This window comes from Salminus brasiliensis, chromosome 22, assembly GCF_030463535.1.
Source record: "Salminus brasiliensis chromosome 22, fSalBra1.hap2, whole genome shotgun sequence".
Lineage (NCBI taxonomy): Eukaryota > Metazoa > Chordata > Actinopteri > Characiformes > Bryconidae > Salminus > Salminus brasiliensis.
The window spans coordinates 14,169,264-14,194,859 of NC_132899.1; the positions used below are offsets into that span (position 1 = coordinate 14,169,264).

General features: G+C 43.0%; 2 protein-coding genes across 8 annotated transcripts in view; both read left to right on the top strand.

Moving 5' to 3' along the window:
* Window positions 1–7,752, top strand: part of kif5bb (kinesin family member 5B, b) — a 171,945-nt gene extending 164,193 nt beyond the window's left edge. For 2 of the 3 annotated variants that reach the window (XM_072666651.1, XM_072666649.1), the window contains 12 exons: window positions 223–366; window positions 467–655; window positions 839–956; window positions 1,100–1,155; window positions 2,238–2,347; window positions 2,453–2,554; window positions 2,651–2,711; window positions 3,003–3,074; window positions 3,290–3,394; window positions 3,597–3,813; window positions 4,899–5,031; window positions 5,124–7,752. In XM_072666651.1, the coding sequence (XP_072522752.1) occupies window positions 223–366; window positions 467–655; window positions 839–956; window positions 1,100–1,155; window positions 2,238–2,347; window positions 2,453–2,554; window positions 2,651–2,711; window positions 3,003–3,074; window positions 3,290–3,394; window positions 3,597–3,813; window positions 4,899–5,026 (1,302 nt within the window). In that variant the 3' untranslated portion in view covers window positions 5,027–5,031; window positions 5,124–7,752. The remainder of the gene's footprint in view (window positions 1–222; window positions 367–466; window positions 656–838; window positions 957–1,099; window positions 1,156–2,237; window positions 2,348–2,452; window positions 2,555–2,650; window positions 2,712–3,002; window positions 3,075–3,289; window positions 3,395–3,596; window positions 3,814–4,898; window positions 5,032–5,123) is intronic. The other variant, XM_072666650.1, reaches the window with a different exon arrangement.
* A 2,041-nt stretch (window positions 7,753–9,793) lies between these two features.
* The window catches only part of arhgap12b (Rho GTPase activating protein 12b), a 65,422-nt gene continuing 49,619 nt past the window's right edge, over window positions 9,794–25,596 (top strand). For 4 of the 5 annotated variants that reach the window (XM_072666843.1, XM_072666845.1, XM_072666846.1 and 1 more), the window contains exons 1-2: window positions 9,794–9,938; window positions 22,788–23,571. In XM_072666843.1, coding sequence (XP_072522944.1) covers window positions 22,885–23,571 — 687 coding nt within the window. In that variant the 5' untranslated portion in view covers window positions 9,794–9,938; window positions 22,788–22,884. Of the gene's footprint in view, window positions 9,943–22,787; window positions 23,572–25,596 lie in introns of all 5 variants that reach the window. The other variant, XM_072666844.1, reaches the window with a different exon arrangement.

Consider the following 25,596-nt stretch of genomic DNA (forward strand, 5'->3'; position numbering starts at 1 on the left):
AGATATTTCCCCATGCCCCCCTCTCCATGGGTGTAAAGTCTGGTCAGGGGGGCTGTGACAGTAAAAAGCCAGTTTAAAACCACATAGAAGTGGTACGTCACTTTACCACCATCTTAATGTTGTTTTAAATACATTTTGGAGCAACAGAGAAGTCCAGTATTGCATAATGTGACCGTACTGTGTTTGGGCTGACTGAGTTTTGTCTTTCTGTGTTTCCCCCAGGGTGTTCTGGCTTCTTTAGACTCTGAACTACAGAAGCTGAAGGAGATGACGAATCACCAGAAGAAGAGGGTGACTGAGATGATGTCCTCACTATTAAAGGACTTGACTGAGATCGGTATTGCTGTGGGTAGCAATGACATCAAGGTATGACGGTAGCTTTTATTTAACTCATACTGACCCGACTATCTCTCTGACTGTACATTCGACCTCTTCTCACCCCTCATTCTCTCTGCCTCTTTCTCAGCAGCATGAAGGCAGTGGTCTGATTGATGAGGAGTTCACTGTGGCCAGGCTCTATATCAGTAAGATGAAGTCCGAGGTCAAGACCCTGGTGAAGCGCAGCAAGCAGCTTGAGACGGCTCAGACCGACAGTAACAAAAAGATGGACGAGAATGAGAAGGAACTGGCTGCCTGCCAACTACGCATCTCTCAGGTATGTGACACAAGACCTGTGTGGCCTGAAACTTTTTGTAGAGTTGTTTGTGATTTAATCGAGCCAGTAACCGACTTTTTGTAAATAAAGAAATAAAATTTCCTGGAAACAGTATAGCTGGTGTTGAACGTGAATGTGCTTTTGCCGTTTTGAAGGTGCATTGTGTTTTCTCTGTTCCTGCAGCATGAGGCCAAGATTAAGTCTCTAACAGAGTACCTTCAGAATGTAGAACAGAAGAAGAGACAGCTGGAGGAAAATGTGGACTCGCTCAATGAAGAACTGGTTAAAATCTGTGCTCAGGGTATGTACAGACAGGCATTCCGTGCACAAGTTGAAATGATCTCAAAGTTTACATTCACAAGTTAATATGTTTAAAAGACATTTGTTTGCATTTGTGTCTTTTGCTCCTGACTAAATTACATGACATGCTTAAAACCTTTACAGAAAAGGTCCATGCAATGGAGAAGGAGAATGAGATTCAGACAGCCAACGAGGTCAAGGTATGGTGTTTTTATTAGCTACTTATATACACTGTATGGACAATAATACAGGGACACCTGCTCATTCATTGTTCTTTTGGACATCAAGGCTATTTACTTTTTTTTCCTACTTTTGTTAGAGTAACAGTCTACTGTCCAGGGAAGGCTTTCCACTAGATTTTGAATCATTGCTGTGAGGATTTAATTGCATTTAGCGACAAGAACTTTATGGATGATCATTACCCCACCTCATCCCCAAATCCTCAACTTATCCCAAAAGTATTGAACGTGATCATTGTTCCAGAAAATACAGTTCTACTGCTCCACAGCTCCATGCTGGGGGCTTTTATACCCCTTTACCCCAAACCTGGCATTAGGAACGGTGCCAGTAGGTTAATGTTTATCTGCTCCAGTATATCTTAACAGGGACTAGACAAGCTGTTTGTGTACATTTGCACATCTGTGTCAGCAATGGGTGCAACTTACAATATCTGAATGCATTTTAGAGTGTATTTGTATATACTTTGCTGTGTGTGTATAGATGCACTAAAATGTGGTATGTGAAAACATGTAGGAACATCTTAAAGGGAAGAATGGTTGGACTCCATCTCCATTCATGCCTTAGTAGCCATGTGAACCAGGAGAAACCATCTCTATTGATGGAGCTTAATAATTACTCAATAATTTAGCAGCTTTTATGACTGATGCACCTGAATTCCAGGTGCTGACTCGGTGTTCTCATTTTGCTAGAGATGGCAACAATCTGATGGGAGGTATCTGTACTATCTCAGCAGAAAATGCTAGCAAAATGACTACTACTCTGATATGATTCTGGAATAAATCTAGCATACAGTTAGTGCCATCTCAGCATTTTACTAGTGGGCATTTAGCCAAATAACGATTTTTTTCTGGATTATATTAAACTTTATTTTTCTTAACATTTTTGCCCATCCTCTATATTTTAGGTACATTTTGTCTAATGCCATTATCCAGAACAGTTACCTACTATAGCCTCTTGGAACAGTCTTTTTTTTTTTAATGATTAGATTTTAAATCCAATGAAGGAGTTGGTGTTTAAAGTGTCATTTTTGTCGTGCGTTCAGGCTGCAGTGGAGCAACAGATCCAGAACCACAGGGAAGCTCATCAGAAACAGCTCAGCAGCCTGAGAGACGAGCTGGAGACCAAGGAGAAACTCATTACTGAACTACAGGAGTACGATAAACCAACTTTCCTACCAAGTTAATAGAAGAGCTATACAGACCTTCATTAAGTACCTTTTTTTGATCACCCCTCTTTCTTTCTCCTGTTTGTACACAGTATGAATCAGAAGATCCTGTTGGAACAGGAGCGTCTTAGGGTAGAACATGAGAAGCTCAAAGCCACAGACCAGGATAAGAGCCGCAAGCTGCATGAGCTCACGTATGTGTTTCTCACAACACTCAGAATAGTCTGTTTATTTTGTGCACATTTTTGAACGCAGTCTCTCATCTGCTTGGAATACTTGTGTGAACACAGGGTTATGCAAGACAGAAGGGAACAGGCCAGACAAGACCTCAAAGGCCTGGAGGAGACAGTGGTGAGTAATTTGTCTTTGTATTTTGTGGTGTACATGGGTATAGCTGTGTCATAAGTGGAGGTCCTAATTTGTAATTGCTAGTGAAAAGTGGCAAAACACCTGTATGAAGACCCCATTAAACACATGCGCAATGGTTGATTATCCTGATGTGCTTGATGGCATACAGTGTATTTCTTAGAAATAAGAAACCATTTTACAGGGCTAAACTAAAGACTTGAGACTTTGGCTTGTGCTTTTATTTATTTACGTATTTTTCCCTGGACATTTATTATGCTTCTCTGCTTTCTACAGGCCAAAGAGCTGCAGACTCTCCATAACCTGCGGAAATTGTTTGTACAAGACCTGGCAACTCGTGTCAAGAAGGTAGACAAAAATTACAGTTATGTTAAAATGCCATAATTCATTCAAATATTTTTGCAGATGCTTGTGCATTAATGTACAAATTGCACTGGTCTTGGTCTTCCCTAAATTATCCACTAAACGTGTGTGATTATATATAATATGGCAAAAGGCTGGGTTTGTATTCAAATGAAAGATTTATTTATTTATTTATTTATTTTATTTATTTTATTTTGCAGAGTGCTGAGATGGACTCGGATGACACTGGTGGCAGCGCAGCTCAGAAACAGAAGATCTCCTTCCTGGAGAATAACCTAGAACAGCTTACTAAAGTCCACAAACAGGTAGAAAACCACACACACAGATTTGCGACCTCTGTGGACGGCTGTTGAAAACACGTAGGACAGGAGGAGAGATTACTCCTTTGTAAACATATCATGAAGCTGGAAATGTTTATTTAACAGTTTAATTATTTATTTATGCAGTCCTCAAACAAGAGTAGTGGATTCCACAATTTCAACAGCTGGTCTCTCTCTTTTCATGTAGCTGGTGCGTGACAACGCAGATCTGCGCTGTGAGCTGCCGAAGCTGGAGAAACGTCTGCGTGCAACAGCTGAACGTGTGAAGGCTCTAGAGTCTGCCCTGAAGGAGGCCAAGGAGAACGCAGCACGTGACCGCAAGCGCTACCAGCAAGAGGTGGACCGCATCAAAGAGGCCGTGAGGGCCAAGAACATGGCTCGCAGAGGACACTCTGCACAGATTGGTACGTGAACATGTACATAAACACAGAGCTTTCACATGTACCTTGTTTGGGGTGGACCACACTTTCTCTGTCCGTTTTGACAGGTGTGGATACTCCAACTGTACCCAGCTGCACACAAAACCTTAACGACGTGTTTTGGTCTTCAGTTTACCGCTAGTGGGAATTTGAAAAGTAATGAAATAAAGTTAGGGTCAATTCCTGAATTCCACCAACGGCCAATGAAAATTGAGCATGAAAACAGAAGCAGTTGTGTGTTGTTAATTGCTGGCTTGCAAGCTTGTTTTTAAAAATTCTAATATGGTTATCATATATATATTTCCTAATAGAAGCAAAATATGTCCTACTGTATGACCATTGCTTACGCTCTAGAAACTTGTGCCCCATTATTTTGTTCACCAATTTTTGGGGGTAGAGAGAGCTACTCTCTGTCTGTTTATAATCTGTTTGGCCAAAATAAGTAGTTAAAAAAGGTGCTTAGAAACATCCTAATACCTAGTTAAAATTAAGATTACTTCCATGGAATTGGAAATTTAATTCCCCCCATATCCTACCTGCTTAAGGACTGACTTTGTTCATGCTAGGTAAACTGATGCACATGTTCGATTTTGTCACATTGACTACAGAACACTTCTTTTGACAAGTTAGGTGATTTTATTTGATCTGAGTGTAGGGCTGTACCCAACTTAGATGTTCAATATGAAGATTCGACTATTCTTTTAAATAGATGGCCAAATTCTTGGAAAATGGCTGCTTGTAGCAAGTTGTCCGATACGTTTGCCGTATTCTATGTTGTTGAAGGATGAGCGATATTTTTTTTTTTTTTTTTTTTTTGCAAACAGAGCTAGCATTTAAGTTTGTTAGGATTCTCATTCAAAAATGCTTTCATACTTTCAGCCTTTTCTGAAACATTGCTAGCTTAACTTAAAACTCCTCTGCCTTTGTCTGTTTAAAAAAAAATGCTCAAATTAAAGAATCTTATGTTGATTGAAGGGTCTTCGACTGACGATTTTTCACGATTTTACTTTCAGGGGGCAGCCCTAGTGACCCTATATTTCTGACCAAACTCTTATATTTTCTCTCTGTAGCCAAACCGATCAGACCAGGCCAGCCCCCCGTTGCCTCCCCCACCCACCCCAACATCAACCGCTCTGGAGCAGGACTCTTCCAGAACAACCAGGCCGTGGGTGTCCGTGGAGGCGGAGCCAAGCAGTAAAAGAAGTGGGTTGTGTGAGAAAGTGTGTCCTGAACTGATTTAGCTGACTGTTTAAATGATCTAATATTAACCTACTGTTATGTGTTTCTTTCTGCAGGTGTGTATGGTCTGTAGATGAATCCAGTTCATCCAGAAGAACAGAGCTGCCCATTGAACACTGGATAGCTCAGCAGGCCTAACGCATATGATTATATATATTTGAATATAAGTATATATATATATGTATGAAATATCCCTACCTGGGCTGTACAGTCGTCCTCTCCACTCATATTGTTCGTGACCCATCTCACCTTTAAAACAAACAAAGAAAATACACTAATACGACAAAAAACGAGTGCAATCACTGCTATGTACGTAGGGTTGTAGCTTCACTACACGGTTTCTAATCATGTCCTGTCATTCTAGTTCCTCACTGTGCCAAGCTGAATGTATCTTCAACATTTACAAAAGGAATAAAAAAAAAATAGGCAGAAAGGAATGAAACATTGAAAAATGAACAAAAAAAGGAAGATAAATCCTAGTTAATGCATCCTCCTAGCCTTATTTATGTATGCTACCCATGCTTCCACTCGTTTTTGATTGTTTTTGGAGAGAGTGGTCTTGTTCTCTCTGTTGCTTCCACTGAATCGTTTCCATTCAACCTATTCACTTGAACAGATACGTTAACACTACAGTCTAACTGTACATAAACGGAGAACTCATTTTTAGTTTATTGGATTAAGTTATTAAGAATTGGGGGATTAGGAAGGTAGAAAGTGTTCTGTTACAAAAACAATGACGGACGAACAGGAATGAAGAAAGTCGAAGCGAATATGAACGTTGTAAGAGGACGCAAAGCTGCTTTTTGTAGACACTCCACACACGCGCGATTTAAAGCACTGTACAAAAGTATAGCAGTCGATGTGCAACATTACTGATGGTGATCTCAGCATAGAGAAGTGTGTGTAAACTCTCAGTCTCTGTGGTAATGGAACGTCACCTCTTCAGTTATAAATCTCACTGTTTTTGTAGTTGAAGAAAAGGCTATGGTTCTCTGTGTTGCTGCTCCCTGCCCGGCCGAGGTGCACGTCAGTAATCAGTCACTACCTGTCATGGATTGATCACTATTGACTAGGTGTACTGCCTTATATGCTTCCAATGGTTTGACCAGATTGTGATTTAATGTAATCTAGAAATGATAAGAAATGCATTTTAACTGTAATTGATTCAAAACGTTATACCTCTTGATTATTACATTTTGAATGGAATTCCCCAATGAGGAAGCAGTGTTGGGGTATTTTATCTCCAGTTTTAGTAGCCAGGCTCTCTGCATGCCGCAGTTTACGTTCCTCGTCAGACCCCCCACGCTGATCAATTCAGAGAATATTGGTTTTAGCTTAAAGCTCACGTCTGCTCTCCTTCTTTTGGTGTGGATGTAGTAACCGTAGTTTCCATACAAGTAACTAACGTTCATGATCTAAGCGTTCTAAGCTGTAGGCCATCCAGCGAGGCCATGTTCAAAAGCTACATTATATCAGGCCATGAGTATTTACCGATGCTTCGTCAGTGACTGACTTTGGCCAGTTAATATATGGTGACACAGCCATATAATCAGCATTTCAGCTTATGGGCATTGGGCATGATTTAGTAGAGCGTTCAGCACTAAAGATCCGCAGGTACAGTGTGAGCGTGCAGGCAGCGGGTGCTCGAGAGCTTTGCTGTTTTTTCAGTCGATGATGGTGATGCTGGAGACGATTTGAATTCTGCACTAAGTCCAGCTCATGGTTGTGTTGGCGCTATTGAATGTGGAGTGTAGCGAATGGTCTTGGCTCACAGCTAAAAGGAAAAAGGGCAGTTTAATCCACATTGCCTTGGCGGTTGCAGTTCGCTGTCTAGATGACCATTAGGATTTTAATCTTTTTGATTTTGGTCCGTTACGGAAACTCGGCGTGACATTGCTGCCTTTTGTCAGACAAGGGTCTAGCTGAATTGAGGGTGGGGTCTATTTAATTTCTTTTAGTTTTCATTTCTATTGTGTTTGCAGGTGGATGTTTTTATTTATTTTAGTTTTAATATAGACATTGCGATTTTATTCCTTGTTGATATTTTGTACGGTTTTGTTTTTCTTTAGCTTTCACTACTATTATTTTCCGTTTTGATGAATTTTCACCTGTATCTTGTTAGTTTTCCTGTGTAAATTTCAGTAGCTGTAGCAGGGTGATGGCTGCATACCATAGTAAAGACGTGTGCAATATGGATCAGGCCTAAATGCAGGTTACACAATACTGAAGGAAATGATCGGGCAGACAAAGTCACAAACACACAAACTTGACTGGCCTTTTAAAACTGCTTTGTTTGGTTTTCGTTTGTATTTTGAAAAGCACTTTAAACGTACCATCTCAGATGAGCATCTCAAATGTTTAATTGACTAGATAAATTCTTCCCTCTTGCATTTTGTAATTATTATTATTATTATTATTATTATTGTTAGGAATAAATTCACCTGCAGAGACCATTGGTTTTGAAAACTGTCCATCTGCACATTAGTAGTTAGACGGCTCTTTTGGTTTAAAGACAGCAGCAGTAGGTACAATAATGGTGAGGGAACTTGGTGTGTATACAGTCAGCTCTCTGTGTGCGTAATTATAGACTGGATTGAAATGCTGTGTATATTTCTTCCGAATGCTTACTGTAGGCCAAGTTTTGACCCCTTGACATGAAATGCAAATAAAAGTAATGGTATAAAACTGGTGTATGTGTTTTGTTTTTGATTGTATGTTTTTAATAAGTTCTCAAAACTGTAATATAACTGTTCAAAATATTCAAATAAAAGATCTGGATCACTGTTCGAGAGCTCTGGTTCACCAGTTGAAAATGTTCAGTCAAAAAGGTTTTTTCCCCATTTCCGACAAATGCCTGAATTATGTTCGGACTAACACTTCCAGAACAACCGTGGTGGTGTTTTATTTTTATTTATTTCCCTCTCACCTCCCCTAGCCATAACTCTCCCATTGCAAATCAGAACACCATTCTGTTGGTTCAGTTATTTGGACCTTATAAAACCGTAATCAGTCAGTTAATATGACATAAAAAAAAAATACAGCTTAAAAGATGTGATTTGAATGTTTTGAAAAGTGTAATATCCTGTAATGATTAAATCTTTAAAACAAAAAATCTGAATCTTTTGAAAGGTGGTTTAAATCTTAGTACATTTTTAAAATAGGCGCTTTACTCTAATATCTGTTTCTGAGTATGATTAAGAACCACTGGCTTGGGAATTGGTCACCAGACCTCTGGAAACCTGTCCTCCTGTAAACTTTACTTCAAATCCTGGGTGCATTTGAACAGTCCAGTGAAAAGCCCTTTACGGTGTGCTTTCCTTGATTGTGGCTGATCTTCCAGCAATGCAGATCCACATATTATGAAGATATACCAATATACCTGGCACAGTCATGAAATACAGATCAGGCAAAATCAAAGCAAGCAGTTTTTCAGACATAGGCCTAGGTTCTCCAGATCCTGAGAAAAGACTTGGCTAATGCTTTCCTCGGCACTGCTGGTAACCACTGTCAGCAGATAACCGGAAGGTGGCAGTATTGCGCAACAAATCCTCCCTCGCCTCGACCCAAGTATTACATAACTGCTCACTTGCTCTGTTTCATTCATCAGAAATTCAGAGACTCACAGTTTCCCAGTAAAGCCAAAGCTGGGCAGAGGAGCTGTGATCTCCACACACTCGGCCTGCACGGTTCCTGTGGGCTGGTAGAGCTGTGCACGTTCACACAGATCTCTGCACTGGGGCGGGACCGCATTAACCTGCACACGTGCATTTTGTTTCCATCTGTCTCCATGGTAACGATCCACGGAATGTTGACGACGTCGTGGGGCGTGGTTTATATATAACCCCCCCCCCTCCCCGCATCCCCATCCCGTATTACCATAAGCCCCGCCTCATAACTGGACTAATAACCAATCATGGGAGAGGAGGCAGACGACGGCCAATTCTCAGCCAATCCCAATAGAGGAGAGGGTCTCCTCCTGTTCCTCCCAATAGAGGAGGCGGCTCTTCTGGCTTTCCTAGCAGAGAGGTGTGGTTCTCCAGCCATTCCCAGCGAGTCTAGCCAATCCTAGCCTGGGAGAAGAGAAGGCAGAATTGCCCAGCCAATCATCATCACGGAGGCGGAGGGATCCTCTAGTCGTGATTCTCCAGGCATTCCTCGCTGTGGAGGGGGGTCTTCCAATTATTCCCAGTAAAGGAGGCAGGATTCTGCAGCCCATCCCAACAGAGCAGGCGGGAGTCTCCAGCCAGTCCTATTGGAGGAGGCGGGACTGTCCAGCCAGTCCTATTGGAGGAGGCGGGACTGTCCAGCCAGTCCTATTGGAGGAGGCGGGACTGTCCGTCCGGTCTCATCGTAGAAGGTGGGATTCTCGGAGCAGGACTTCAGTCTTACCTAGCAGAGCAGGCAGGGGGGGTTCTCCAGGTTCTCCTCCCAGTAGAGGTGGGATCCTCCAATTATTCATAGCGGAGGAGGCCGGATTCTCCAGCCCATCCCAGCAGAGAAGGCGGGACCATCCAGCCAATCCAAGCGGAGGAGGCGAGCTCCTCTAACCAATCCCAGAACAGGAGGAGGAATTTGCCTCAATACGGGCGGAAAAACGAAACCCCACGGCATCTTAGCTGCAGGCTGTGAGGGGTGGGCGCTCTCAGACCGAGTCGCGGGGCTGGGAGAGAGAGAGAGAGGGAGAGAGAGAGAGAGAGGGAGAGGGAGAGAGAGAGGGAGAGGGAGAGAGAGAGGGAGAGAGAGACAGAGGCAACAAGCAGAGTTTGCGCAGCCCTCCTGTGTGCGCGCATGTGGAAGTGTTTTACGCCTCAAAACGGACACATCCACGTTTACTCCGGACCGGCTGGCGGAACCGAGATCCCTAACGCGAGGTCGGTAAGAGCAGCTTTACCGTGATGTGTGTGACCGGAGCGCCGTTTAAGCCCACAGCCCAGCAGCAGCAGCCCACAGCCCAGCAGCCCAGCAGCTCAGCGGCAGGGGAAGCTACACTGTAGCGCTGCTGGGCTGGATAACACTGCTGGCGGTTTCCAGGGTTTGCTCCACTGCGGCTAACCGCTTCAGCCACAGTCCCTCAGCCCGGGATCCGCTTTTCTCATGAAACCTCAGCTGCGTGTAAATGTGTGAGGTTAGTCAGAGCTCCGAGGAGCTGCCCCGGGCTCACTGTTTTGTTTTGAATGGTGTGTGTGTGTGTGTGTGTGTGTGTGTGTGTGTGTGTGTGTGTGTGTGTATTGTGTTGTGTGACTGCACACACTCATTCCTGCAGTGTGGTCGGACAGAGGGCTGTGGGGGTTAAGCTAGTTGGCAGAGTCAGACAAACTGTTTCCAAATTCCAGTCGTATGTGGTGCCTCGACCCTTCTGCTTTTCTCCGTTTGGCATTGTTGGTCAGACCACAGCAACAACCACCACCACAACAACAGGCAGGCAGGCAGGCAGGCAGGCAGGCAGGCAGGCAGGCAGGCAGGCAGGCAGGGACTAGCTGTGTGCTTTGAGGGGGTAGTCCCTGTTTCCTCAGGAGGCCATGGCCAGGGCAAGTGTTTTGGACCGAGCTGCTGTTTCCCAGGCAGCTTTCTGCAGCTCTGGCCCAGGACCTCCAGCAGGTGGACGGGGTAAAACAAGGCCTCATCCAAGACCCCCTTCTTTAGGAGTGTGTGGAAGCTGGTTCTAGTGTGTAGAGGGATGAAGTCTGCTGAAGGGCTCCTGTTTTGTTCCTGGTCTTCTCAGAGCTCCTTTAGTCTGAATGAATGCAGAGCTGAACAAAGGCCTGCAGGAAAGCTCTCGACCCCCCTGAGACAAAAACACACTCCCACAACAACTTGCTCCAGCACTGTCAGCAGCCCGGGGGCTCGGTTTATTAGACTGTGGGGAGGGAAAGGAGGCTCGGGCATGCTTTTACTTCTGTGTTGTTGTTCATTTTTCTATTAAGCTGCATTATGAGATTTGTGTGACTCCCTTTGTCACTCGGAATGATATCAGTATCTGCTAATGATTAGATCTGTCCAATATATAATAATATAATAGCTTTGCCAGTGTGTGTGTCTCGTACTCCAGATGAGCAGAACACTTCTGGGTTGCTGCACTAAAACATCTGTATTTTATTCGTCTTCACTGCATTTCAAAGCCTCAATCAGCCTTCAGTTGATTTTGGTCTTTAAGGAGGAGATTTATCCATAAGGAGAATCCAGAGGATCCCAATCTCCAATTACTACACTCTTATAAATGTAGTAAGTGTGTATCACCATCCGGATTGACACACATGTACATGGAAGATCTCAGATCTCAGCATCACAATTCCCAGAAAGGTGCATCCCGATTCCCTCCATAGTAAAGAAATGGGATGCTTTTGTTCCTTTATGACGTATGTATGTAAATGAGTTATGTTCTGATTGGCTGTCCTGTATTGTGGCCTACCGAAAAAGCAGTCCAGGCTGTCCATGCTTCTTATAACGTAAGTGTGAGTGAGTGGGTGGGTCTAAGCTGCTGTGCAAAACCCGGGTACGTGTAAATGTGTAGATGCTGGGTTTTACGACAGTGCAGAAGGACATGAATTCAAGAATGGGCTGTTTTTGCAGGATACTTCTCTAAAGATGGACGTGGGAATGTCTGTGTTCTACTTCAGGGGTCTTCTATTGAAAATGCTGTGCAATGATCTAGGCCCTTAAAATGTTGACTGGGTCCCCACGCTCCCATTCTGCCTGTTTGACATTTGATCAGATTAGGCAGGTTAATCAACAACATCCAGCGTGTCCATGGTGTGTTGTGTCTGAATGGGGGAATATTGATTTCGGCCGTCTATTTAAAATCCTGCTGAGCCTGCGCTCAGTGGTTGTGGTGGTTGGTGGTGTTTGTTTGTTAGTTTTTTTTTTTTTCTTTCTTCTAATTAAAATATCTTGAATCTTGGGAAAATTCGTGGCCTACTTAACTCCTGAAGGCTAGGTAGTGTCAAATGGACAAGCATCTCCATACAGCTTGTGATTGAGAGTTGTTTGATGTTGAGTTTCACTGATCTAAGAGAGAAGAAAGGAGCGGTGTGATCTCATTGACCTCTCTCTCTGTGTCTGACACTGGGAAGTTTCAGGTTCTCCAGGTGAACAGGCCACTGAGAGCGTTTGCAGTTTCTGCTCCTTCTGTAGCACTTAGAAATTCTGACCTCGTACTGGGCCAACGTCTTCCGTTTCAAACCTCGTACCTGTACTGGTGATGGCTGATCTCTGCTTATGTTTTTTATTTGTTTTTTATTTATAATTTATTTATTTATAATTCTACTTATCTAGCACGGTTAGTGTGGCTGATATAGCCAGTAATGTAACAATGTCCGTACTCAGAAAAACACTAAATGACATCATCCGTGCGATTGTTATTATTTTGCCCACCCTTAGCCTACAGCGGCATGCGAACTGAGAGAGCTCTGTAGGGTTCTCGGAACAAGGCCTGAGGATCTAAACACTATTTGACATCCAGGTTCAGCCCAAAGTCATTCTAACAATAGATTAGGACAGCGTTTGGCAGCATAGTCTTCTCTATTATGCTCCCACACTGAAGGGCTGTTTGAAGTGCTTGTGCAGAACAGATGGTTCATCTGTGCACTTGGGTCCTAACAGATCCTAAGAAACTTTCAGGAGCCATATGATCGAATGTCTGCTTTGGCTCAGCCCCCCACAGAACTGGTTAACACTCGAGAAAGTTCTGAAGAAACGACCATGAGGTGCTGCTGCTGTACATGCAGGAGAAACTGAGGCACACTAATGGACTGGCCTTTTTATTGATGGCTGATCAAGTTCAAGACCAACATGCTTTTAGTCATGTTTTTGCGTTCCCAGAGCTACATCATCTGCACGTTTCACAGCACTCAGGCCTACAGTATTTCTATAGATTTGTGCTGAATGTGACTTGGTGTATACATTCACCTCATATCTCCTCATAGCAATTCGTAACAGTCCAGATTTTCATTCCAATTAATAAAAATAACGCTTTTTTGTAAAAAAAAAAAAGAAATGTATCACAACCTTTTGTCAGTTATTTATCTAATATTGCAGAATATATATTTTGTAGATGTGCTTCACTCAGCCTTTAGAGGTTTTTACTCCTGTCTGGAGTGAGGAAGCTTTCAGTGCAAGGACTGTAGAAGTCCAAAACAAGAGTTTCTGCCTTTAGTGGGTAGCTTGCTGTTGTTTCTGGGACTCGTTCTGGCAGTAGCAGTAGCAGTGTGGGTGTGGAATCTCATGATACAATCATTTTGAGATGCTTACAAGCGAGTATCTCTTTGAGCACACTCCGGGTTTAACAGTTAAGTCTGCAGTTCTTCGGGGACACTCATCTCCATGATTCATTTGTTCCCTCTGACCTCCAGAAATGAGTGCACCATACATTTTCTGTCTCAATGGATTGAATTAAATGTACCTTGATGCAGTCTGTGTGAAATTGGTGGCCTTGTTCTTTTAAAAGAGCACATTTCTGCATGGGTGTCGATCAGCTTAGCTGACCACACACACACACACACACACACACATGCACAAGCCAACACGCCAGTAGTGATTTCAATGCGCTGCAGTTATAATGACCTGACGCTCTGCGCTGCACTCGAGTCCTTCCATCTGCTGCCTGTTTATAGAGCCTCCACTTTGGCCCTCAGTCAGATGCTGAAATGGGAGACACATGGCAGAGTCAGATCTCTGCATATTCTACTTTCTGATTGAATTAGGCTGTTTGCTCACTGAAACACAGACCTGCCTCTGCCTCAGATAGTTTCATGACAAGTTGTCGCTCAACTGAAAAAAATAAAAAAACAACAAAAAAAGAGCAGATTTCCTGCATACAGGCTTTTTGCTGTGTGGTTTCTGTGGAGGTGATAGACGTTTAGATGACCAGGCTCACAAGGTCTTGCCAGTGAGAGGTGTGAACTTGGCTCTAGGAGCATCCTGTGTAGTTTCACACCCAGCTAGATTGTGTGATTCATTTACCATGGTGGTGATCTTTTTCGTTGTTTTTTTGTGTGACTGAGGCAAATAGGCTGTGTATAGACCAAGTAGATTGGAAGTCAGCTTCCCCAGGCTGCTGGCTGCTCTCACCTTCTAGCAGTGGTGTGTGTATGCAGCTATGTCATTTACCCACCTCTGAGGAGGCTGTTTTACCACATACCCACCTAACATATTTGTAGATGCTGGACATATAGATGTTGGACATATAGAGGTATAAGTGAACATCTATATGTCCAAACACTTATATGTGTACTATTTATGTTCATATATATATATATATATATATAATGTGTGTGTGTGTGTGTGTGTGTGTATGTGTATGAACATAAATAATACACATATAAGTGTTGGACATATTAATGTAATATATCAATGTCAGTGCACTTTTCATTGAATTATATTGTTTTATAGTTCATTATATATTCGATTTAGACTGACCTCCTGTTTGAGATTTATAGGAAATAAATCATCCTGATTTTGTTAATAGAAAATATGGAGAAATGGTGTGTATTAACTGAGTGGAGATGCAAGCACAGTATACGCACCTCTGCACAACTTAGTGTGACAATCCACAAAATGTGTTTGGATAATTTGATAGTCACGTTACAGTGATAACTATATGATTCACTATGTAACATTCCTACCTTCTACTTTTGTTCCTACATTCAGGTTTTGATAGACAAGCACTGTAGCAACTCCCCCAGGCCGATCCCCTCACACATGCCTTTACTTGGCTCTCTAATACATACAGTTTTCTGTGAGCTTAATGTTATGTTTGTTTCATCACTAGTAAGAGTTAATGTACTGCTGGTCTGTGAACGTATATTAACAGATGGAGATAACCTAAACCAAAGGGAGCTTTGATTCTGGCCTACTTTCTACAAGTCTATGTTCTATTCTAAGTCAGCCCAGATAGAAGTACAGTTGGAGTTGTAATTGAACTCACAACCCTCTGTTCAGTGGGTTAGGAATAAAGCAGTCAAGATGAGATTGAAGTGTGGACTTTCAGCTTTAATTCAAGGGGGCTAAGAAAAATATGGCATTAACTGTTTAGGACTTATACAGGCATTAGTTCAGTTTGTAGCTCTGTACACTTTAGAATTCAGCCTGCTACTTCTATCAGTAATCACATCGTCAATACACACCAGTGACCCAAGTCCACTGGGAGCCATACATGCCCCATGCCATGACTGTGCCTCCACCATGCTTAACAGATGATACGAATGACCGCCTGCTTTGAAAATAGAAGAGGCCAGGTCACATTCACTAAATGCCACATACAAAGTTAATGCACTCACCTCTATTAAGGGGTGGGGGTACCCCACATTGCGAAACCTGCCAAACTCTGCTTACAGAGCCTTTATTAAGAGAATGCACAATTTACCACCATACGCTGATGACCGAAAGGGACATCTACACCCAAACCAAATCTGAAACACTGATCAAACTTCTATCAACTACAGGACTAAAAGCATGTACCTGATCTCTTTGTTCTGTGTCTATACAGTGTAATTTGTGTGCAGGCATTAGAAATCTGACATTCTGTGTATTAATATCAATTATATTCCGCGCCGGGGACGCAACAGCGGTGAGGAAGGCTTTGGGGCATCGGTGAGAGATGGTGTGCCTTCACTGTTTTTGGTAAAATCCCTGCATGACATTCCTAAAAGCTATTTACCAGACGTCAAGCAGGCGGCTGTGTAGGAATCCCAAAGTGGCTGTCTGGCGGATTTAGTTATTAACATCCTATGAAGATGACCCTGTAATCCCTGCACACTTTGCCCAGTCCAGCTGGGCGATCTGAGCTCCGTTACAGTATGACGGGGAACGCGCTGCTCAGTGTCCTCGTTTGACTTCCCTCTGTTCTACTTCACTGCTGCTCCGCAATTCACCTAAGTGCTGTTTATCCTCTCTGTTTTCATACATTTGGGTTTCACATGTCTTTGTGCTTTCACAAGAGCAGAAATAAGCTTGTTGTGCCGCTCCGACAGCTGCGGGAGGTTGCCAACCGGGATGATGTATTATGTCAGGGCGAATGAAAGTAAGAGAGCTTTTGATATTCCTGCCAAAAACGCCACAAGTGCTTCCAGTGTTGAGTGTTTGGATACAGGTGAGGAACTTTTTAGTAACGTAAGCAAATGATAAAACCGCTAGTTCAGTGTTTTACTGTAGTCTGTATTGTTTAGTGTTTAGAGGTCCTCAAATCTGGACCTTGATTCCAGTTTACTAATGCTTGGTAGGTGTGACACCACATGGCCAATCAATTACATTAACTGTACATTAACTGAGAACAAAGTCCGGGACTGGAGACTGGATTCGGGGTCCAGATTTGAAGATCTTGAGTTCCCTAAGACCCTAGTAAATCTAGTTTGAGAAGTAGCTGTTGCTTACCAGTACAGCAGTTAGTTCCTTTGATTGAGTGGTTGTATTGAGCATTGCAGGGATTATTAATGGCAGAAAGTCAATTATAATTTGCAACTACCATCGTTGCAGCTGTATGAACATGGTAGGAATTGTGGAATTGAGACTCTGTAAACATGGAAGTGCGTAGTTATTGAAGCGTTTGGGTGGGGGACACGGGGTTCCAGCTTGTTCCAACTGTTCTTGTTCATTTTTGCTGTTTTGATAAATGTTAAATAGGTTCTTCAAGGGTTCTTTAGTAAATGTAGACCCATGACAACTTGCAAAAAAAATATCTTTCCACATGGTTCTTCATAGACTAGCTAGGTTAGCTAGTTGATTGAAAATTAACTGGTAATATTAAAACAAAAACATTGCTTTCTTCTGTTTACCTAAAGTACTTTTTCACCTGATTGAGTGAACACTTCTCGCATCAACCTGCATCAATGCATCAAACAAATGCTTTATCCTTGAAATACACTCTAAATGTTTCATTACAGGTATTTTACTTGATACACTATTAAACATTAGGCGGAAATGCACTGAAAACACAGTTTCTGCTGGTTTCTGGGTCTTTCTGCCTTCAGGTTTGTCTTCACTAAGTAAAATGCCATAACAGTGCCTCCACCATGTTTGACTGATGACGAGTCTGCTTTTGTCTGTCCAAATGATCTTATTCCAGAACTTGGCAGGTCTTATTAGATGTTTCTGTTCTTGAGTGTTGGCAGCGATTTACATTTACATACATATGTAATCTTAATTGTAGACCTTGTCAAAGATACACCTACCTCCTTGAGAGTGTTCTTGACTGGACTAGATGTTGTTAAGAGGTTTATCTGTACCAAGGAAAGAATTCTGCAGTCATCTACTGTAGCTGATTTTGAATGTTAGATTATGTCCTTCACTTTTACACTGTTAGACACTGAGGACTTTAAGTATGCCTGTAATTGCATTATGCTGGAACGGTAATTTGTACGTTAATCATTAGCGCAATCCTTGCTGCTGCAGTAGGCCACAATTATGTGGTGCATCAAATCAAGCCCTAGTAATTAGCTGTAATAACTTCCTTACAGTAAATGAACATGTGTTTTCCATCGATGATGCCATGAGCGTGTTAATCAGGGCGATCTGTTAGTGATGAGTTAGAGGCTTTAAGACAGCCCGATAAATATGTCTGTGAATTTTATTTATTTATTTATTTATTATTGATTGTCCTTGCTGTTTCAGTGATTTAGAAATCTAGTTGCAATGTCTGTGTGTCTGTGTGTCTGTGTGTCTGTGTGTCTGTGTGTCTTGGATTGGTGTGAGTGGTTAGTCTGCTTGTAGACTAAACTGATGAAGAGCCTGGCACAGAGAGATTTGTAGAGTTTATGTGGAGCACGTTGTTATCTCCGAGCGCAGTGGCAGTATGGCTTTTACCATGATGACATCACCCCTGGCAGTGGTCTCAGTGACAGTGACCGATGTGCTCTATATAAAAATCACTCCTTTAAATAAAAAAAAAAAGAACCCGGGCCTGATGATCTCCGTGGGTTGAGTAGAAGACCTCTAATGTGTGGGTGCTGCAGTTCTCAGTCTTCATACTTTGCCTTGCATTGGAACAATGCTATTCATTTAATGTTACCTCAGCCACCGTTTTGAATACTACTTGAACGTGATGTGCTTGTATTTCCCACTTCACAAGTGGGATGTAAGATCTTCCGACTAGCACGTGAACGTAGCACCACTTAGCATTTCTGGTGATGAGGAATGACTGTGAAGTTGACTTTGGTTAAAGATTTCTTGCAGGTCTTCCTACTGCAGTTTCACTGTACATTTACTGTTCTGTAATGCGGCAGATATTTAAAAGAAAGCTGCAGGCAGGCCTGGTGTTATAACTATTGATAAAGAGCTTAAAATGGTCACAGTTAATGCTGATTAATCTGATGTACCTGATAGGCAGCCTAATATGAACACAGTTCATTCGTCATTTGGACCCAAGAGAGATTGTAATCAGAAAGATGTTAAAATATGTGTTTCCTAAATACTTCCAAAGACCTGGATCTGTGTAGTGTGGAGTTATGCAGCATTTTTGGTTGTTTTTTTCAATCTGTCAATATCTGTCTCATCTGGGGTAGCTTGTAGTATATTGTCACTCAGACCTTGTTTCTTCAGTTTTCCTCTTTTTTCTTTTTAAATTTCACTAAGAATAAACCAATAGAAATGCTCCAAAATTACTTGGAACAAACTCTTTTTACATTGACGTCCATGAAAAGGGTTTTTTACCCTTTTAAGTTACCATTTTGGAGATTTTTGCTTGACCGCAATGATATGTTGATTTATTATACCCCCTTTTTTAATAGAAGCAGGTGGGCAGTCGCTTCAACACAACCATCTTTTAAGTCAGCAGATTTTCTGGCTGTAAAACGCTGGAGTTTACTTTCATCTGGTTACAGGTTTTTGTAGTGACATCACTGGACTTACATTTTACAGAGAGTCCTGCCTCTTTATTTTTTATTTTTCCTGCCTTTATGAAGCTGGATTATAATAGCCCACCATTCACTCAGCAAGGAGATCTCTTGTGTGTGTGTGTGTGTGTGTGTGTGTGTGTGTGTGTGTGTATGTATGTGTGCCCGTGCCTAGCTAGTGTATTCAGTTACATGTGGACTTAGCAGCCTTCTTTTAGCTCCAGGTCTCTCGCATACTGTCTCCTTTTCTATTTTTAGTGCAGGGCTGTGTCACGTCAAACACACATCCAGCATCCTACTTCCAGACGTATCGCTGCACATGCACGCGTTCGTCAGATCATGTTCACAGACGCTCGCTATTTCCATCCCTTGATAAGCCATCGTCTGTGAATAACTGATCCCAGGGCGGGTAGCAGAGTGGGAGTAGTGTGTAATAAACGGGTGAAGGTGGAGTGATCGTCTTGATCTGCAGATGTGGGGTTTTATAGACCTTAACTAGGCAAATCTGTGCATACATAGAAGAGGGTCTAGGTCCAGGACCTGCCTGTGTGGTTTTTTGTTTTGTATGTTTTTTAATTCGGAGAATGAACGAGGGAATGAAAGGAGAGAGGAGTGCTCGTGAAAATGGCTCTGACTCTGCTGCTGCTGCAGTCACTCATCTGCAAACCCCATATATGAACATGTCAGTGTATATTTAACACATGAGTTGCCATTGAGGAGTCTGTGTGGCTGTGGGTGCATTTGAACATACTGTACATACGGTGTCACTGGAGCGGAGAGGGTGATGGGTCTTCGTTAAGGCCCAACAGTGCTGGCTACTGGACCCACAATCCTGTGATCAGTGACCATCAGTAACCCTTTCCCATGTCCTTGACGACATTTAGTATAAATTATATTGTTATTAAATAAAAATAATGTATTTTTACATTTTGTATGGCTCGCACAGTGGTTTGGACCATAGCAATACTCCTAATCCACTACAGTTCCTGCAGCACCCTGCAAATCCAGCTGCTTACACACATTTTGGACAAAATTACAGTATTTACTCCTGACAGTGCGTACTCTATTCTCCATGTGACTGTGACCCCTGTACTGTGACGTTTCACTATGAATGCATGTACTGATACCAGTTCAGAGCAGGGGTGTACCTTTTCAGCAGAAAGCATGCAAACATCTGGAGAAAAAGTGGCTCAAAGGCAGTCAAGGCACTGGAACCATGAAACTTGACACTTGAGACTCAACTCTTTTAAGGGTTTAGCTTCTATTAATGTAGCCTAGAGGGCCTTTAGAGGGCGCTCTGCTAGAGCACAGTGGTAAATATAGTACAAAGGATTGAAACTGGATCAGGCTTAAAATAGCTGATATCTGATCTATTGAGAGTCAAGTCTTATGATCTATTATATAAATATATATTTGTTTTGGGGTTTCTTTTGTTTTTTTTTGTTTTTTTTTACAGCCTGATATTTATTGAAAGGGGGGAGACCCATTCTTCTATGGTCAAAACAATTTTTTAAGTTACTTATGAAAGGTATGAGGTCATCTATACACCGCATAGGTATTTTAACTAATCCTTGAGATGCTCATATTCAGTTTAGCATAATATCCCTTGTTTCTCATTTTCCATGATATATATGCATGTCTCTGCCCAATATGACTTATTTTACTCCAGTCTTAGATATACAGATGCATTGTTATCAGAACATGTTGGATCATTCATTTCTGGACCACATGTCGCCAAACAGCAAAATATAACTCTTTATCATTCAGCTCTAATCGGGATTATATCTGGATAAGGCCAATACATATAAAAATACACCCAAGACGTATAGCAGTGAAATCGCATCCGATTCTTCAAGATGCATTTGACAACCCAAACCACTCGTAGAACAACTGAAACTCCCCCCAGTAGTAAGTTTGTGTATTGCGTCCTACGCAGGAATCCGATTTTAGAGACCTATTTGACTACTGAGTGCTAAATGAAGTGCGCAGGTGTAAACAAGGTCAAGAAGGCATACGGAGAGGTTTGGAAATAGTCATGTAAAAGTGAGTTCTGATTGTTTTTGGAACGTAAGCCAACACAAATGTTTTAAAAGCACCTCAGGAAATAAAAACTACACAAGGTCATCAAGTAGGATATGGGCCCTTTAAGTGTGGTACAAGTTCTCATTAGATTGTTAAGGGATTTTTTTTAAAACTAATAAAAGCTTACAACAGTTGTTGTGATGAACATATTTGTGGTCTAGTGTGAATGGGCCAATGAACTTACTGTTAGTATTGTGCTTACATACAGAGATTATTCCACAGAGTAGCATGTGTGGGAGAGGAGGCACAGCTAAAGTGTGTGTGTGTGTGTGTGTGTGTGTGTGTGTGTGTGTGTGTGTGTGTGTGTGTGTGTGTGTGTGTGTGTGTGTGTGTGTGTGTGTGTGTGTGTGTGTGTGTGAGCTCCTGTCATTGTAATTTGATCACAGAGTTACTGATAGGCTTGTTGCCATGGTGTCTTCATGCATGATTGTGTTACTCAGCTGAAGCCCTCAGTGCTGAAGGATACAAGGAACACTTCCTCCTTCCTTCAGGGGGTATCAGGACTCTAAAGTAGATTAGAGCCATCACTCATTAGACATCATTTCAGATAGTTACTAGTTATAATAGATGTCTGCTTATTATTTTGGCAAATAAACAAGTCGTTTGCAAAAACATTGCATCACAAAATGACAGATGGGCACATTTTGGGGAGACCTACCATGAGCCATTTTTGCAGTTACAGCTTCCTCTCATCTGGGAAAGCTTTCTACAAGAGTTTGGAGCTTGTCTGTGGCAGGTTTTCTCTGTTCATCCAGAAGAGCATTTGTGAGGTCAGGCACTGATGTTGGACGAGAGGGTCTGGCTCGCAGTCTTCGTTTTAGGTCATTACAAAGCTGCTCGATGGGGTTTAGGGCTCTGTGCAGGCCAGTCAGGCTCTTCCACACCAAACTCGCACAACCATGTGCCATGTGCACTGGGGCACAGTCATGCTTAAACAGAAATGGGAACCCAAACTGGTTCCACAAAGCTGGAGGCATACAGTTGTCCAAAACGTCTTGGTGTGCTGAAGCATTGGCCTATAGGCCACCCCTGAAAAACAAGCCCATTGCATTATCCCTCCTCCACCAAACTTAACAGTTGGCACAGTGCAGTCAGGCAGGTAACCTTCTCCTGACTTGTTGCAACGGTGGCGTCTGGTCCTGGATTTTGGATTTGAAGTGTTGATGTAACTGATTGGCTTTCTTGTGTTGGAGGTGCTGCGGCTTCAGCTACCTTCAGCTACCAGCTTCAGCAATCATGTACAGATTTAGGACACATACCATTGCCTTAGAAATGACATTTATGGCAGTTCTATTTAGAGCTGTGTATTGGCAAGAACTTCTTTATACGATACATGACACAATACAGGGCTTATGATTCAGTGTATTGCATATATTATGATGCTGTAAGCAAGACAATATAATACTTCATTATATAACATTTATTTCTTTATTTGTCTATACATATTATTTGAGTATTTGACATTTGACAGCCCTGATGCCAATCCCAGGAAAGATTGAAGGGTGAGAAGACGTCAAGGACAATTTTAAAGTTAGATTATTATTATTATTATTATTATTATTATAATTATTATTATTATGTCATTAAAAAAACGAGATTTAGAGCACTACACTTATTCCTGTACATGGGTTACCTCATACATGTGGTGTCCTCCTATAACTCATGCAGTCTATTACTAATCGAGTATGAACTGGAAAATTGTCCACTTTGACTGTGACATTGATTAACAGTGTTTGTGTACAAGTATAAACGACACAGTGCTGTGTTTCAGTGTCCTTGCTAACCAGAATCCTCCTTATCCCTTTCCTCCTGCAGAGTCGTGCGGACATATAGCCGTGAGTGATGAGGATCCTTCCAGCCTGTGTGCTCTGAATCATAACAGAAACACACGCGCACACACACAAAGCAAGTCATGTCTGAGAAGGAGGGTCGCTGTGATCTGGCCCTTGCCCCAGGGCAGGTCTACGTGGAGGTGGAGTATGACTACGAGTATAAGGCCAAAGACAGACTCATCTCCATACACCAGGGGGAATGCTATGTTCTGGTCAGGAAAACCAATGAGGACTGGTGGCAGGTGCGTCGGGAGGAGGGCACCAAAGCCTTCTACGTGCCCGCCCAGTATGTGCGCGAGGTGAGGAGAGCACTTATGCCGCCCCCAAAACCTCGCGCCAAGCCCCCCAGCATCCTCCACATCACCCAGTGCCCTTCAGGCAACGAGAACCCTCAGCAGCACAGAGCTCCGCCAGAAATGATCAGCTTCGGACGGCCACCCCCGTCAACCACGCCTTCCCCTTTACCGGGGCAGCAGACCCCACCCTTACTGCTGCGGGACACCAATCAGAACGCCGGCATGAAGGACGTGCTTGCCGAGCTGACTCTCCTTAACAACAACAACCATCATAACCATCACCATGGCAACTCGCTGCTTCCGCGCATCAGGCCGGAGTCGCCACCCAAGGAGCCAGGTTGCCGGGGGAAACCCCCGGGAGGGTTGCCGTTGGATACTGACGGTTCCTCACCGGGAGAAGGCTCGGAGAAATTGCGGAACGACTCTGAATCGGGAGACGAGCTGAGCAGCAGCTCCACAGAACACATGCAGGTAAGGAAATCGCCACAAGCCGACTGGATGAACATCCAACTTCAGCCATTGCTGCCAGATCTGTGTGTCATTCTCTTTCTCTCTCCCTTTATCTCCGTCTGTGCTTTTCCTCAGGCGACTGTGTTTTCTCTCCCCGAGAAGCAGTTCAGCTCTCGTCTCCTGATATGTCGCTCTTATGCGGAAGGCTTTTTTAGACTTGCTGATGTTCTCGCTCCCTCTCTCCCTCAAACACACACCCACACACTCTCAACCGAACAGAATGGAGCACCTGTTGTTCTTGGTGGGGAAACCTGCGGTGGCAGCAGGTTAGCACGGATGCAATGTTGTTGTATTTGATTATTTTTTTTATACTGCAGGGGAGAAATTGGCCTGGTGTATGATCAGATCAGTCTGATGATGAATATGAATTCAAGTGTCAAATGGAAACACGAGCGACTGTGCAGTGAATGTTTTTTAGGAGATGAAGGTGGTAAGATGTGGGTTTCATGGCAACGAGCAACAAATAGCTCTTGTTGAACTGAGTTTGTCCTTTGTTCTGAATGAAGCTTAGGTCTCTCTCTCTCTTTCTCTCTGCTGACTGTTTCAGGGGGAACAAATCGGAATCTCCTGTCTTTTCTCTCTCTCTCTCTCCTTCTTTCTTTATTTCTTTCTTTCTTTCTCTGTCTCTCTCTCTGTGTGTGCAGAGTTTCAGGGGGGAACAAAGGGGATTGTGGGAGTCTAGAAAGTAGGTCAAATCAGGCTTTTGCCCCATCCACCCCCACACAGTGCCTGTGACTGAAGGGGACACTGGGATGCACGGATTTATGCCATTACCAGAAGCTGATGAGTGAAAAGGACAGGAACCGCTCCTTCCTCCAGTCTGATATCTCCAGCACGTTCCTGTCAGCAGAAGAGATCCACTGTGGAGATCATGCTGTTACACAAGGAGGAAGGATCGAAGGCTCAACTCAGTGCCTCAGCAGCATTATGTGTTAGCAATTCCCCACTCTTTCTCTCTCTCTCTCTCTCTCTCTCTCTCTCTCTCTCTCTCTCTCTCTCTCTCTCTCTCTCACAGACACAAAGCACAAAGGACAGAACAGTGTGTTGTGCTTCGAGGGATTTGTCACTGTCAGGCTTTGTCAGTCAGCATGGGCTGCTAATGCTAAAGCATGCGATTACTTTGACCACTGACACACAAGTGACTCCTTGTTGTTTAAGAAACTTTCATCAGGCCAAATTTGATCTTAAGATCTCCAATGTTTTCTTTTTTGACTCACTTTACTCACTCTGCCCTTTAGCACTTTCCCACAATAGTACATGGTCAAAAGTTTGTTGGCACCCCACATATAATTACTTAGATGATAATGGCTCCATAACCTCAAGCCTGCTGCCCTCCATAGACAAGCACTGGCAGTAAGATGAGTCCTTCAGTAGGAAGAGATCTTCATGCCACCTGTCCTTCACCTGTCCTACAAGTGTGCTTGTCAGATTCTGCCCTCGGTGAGGAGTTACCCAAGTGCTAATCTTGTGAAGTGGAAGCATCAGCTTGGTCATGAAGCCTTCATGTATTGGGTTTCCATGGTGACTGCAGGAGCTAAGCAGCCGCACACAAGCCTAAGACCTCGATGCACACTGCCAGTCTTTGGGTGGAGTGGAGCGTGCTGCCATTAGAACGGTGGAAACACATTCTCTAGAGAGATGAATCACGCTTCACCATCTGATGGATGAATCTGGTGGGTTCCAGCAGAACACCACCAGTCTGGATACCAGTGCATTCTGCCTAGCTTGTTGATGCGTAGTGACTGTCTGGGGCTGAGTTTCATGGTTTGGGCTGAGCCGTTTAGTTCCAGTGGAAGGGAAATCGTAATGCCACAGCACACATTCTGGGGACTTTTGTGCTTCGAATCTGGTGGCAGTACATCCAACTGGCATCCCGCTTACTCTAATTATTGGCTTTGGCTATTTTAACCACATCCACTACCAACAGGTGCATAAAATTTACACCCACCACTTTTTAACATGGCATTGTCCTGTGATTCCGCCTGT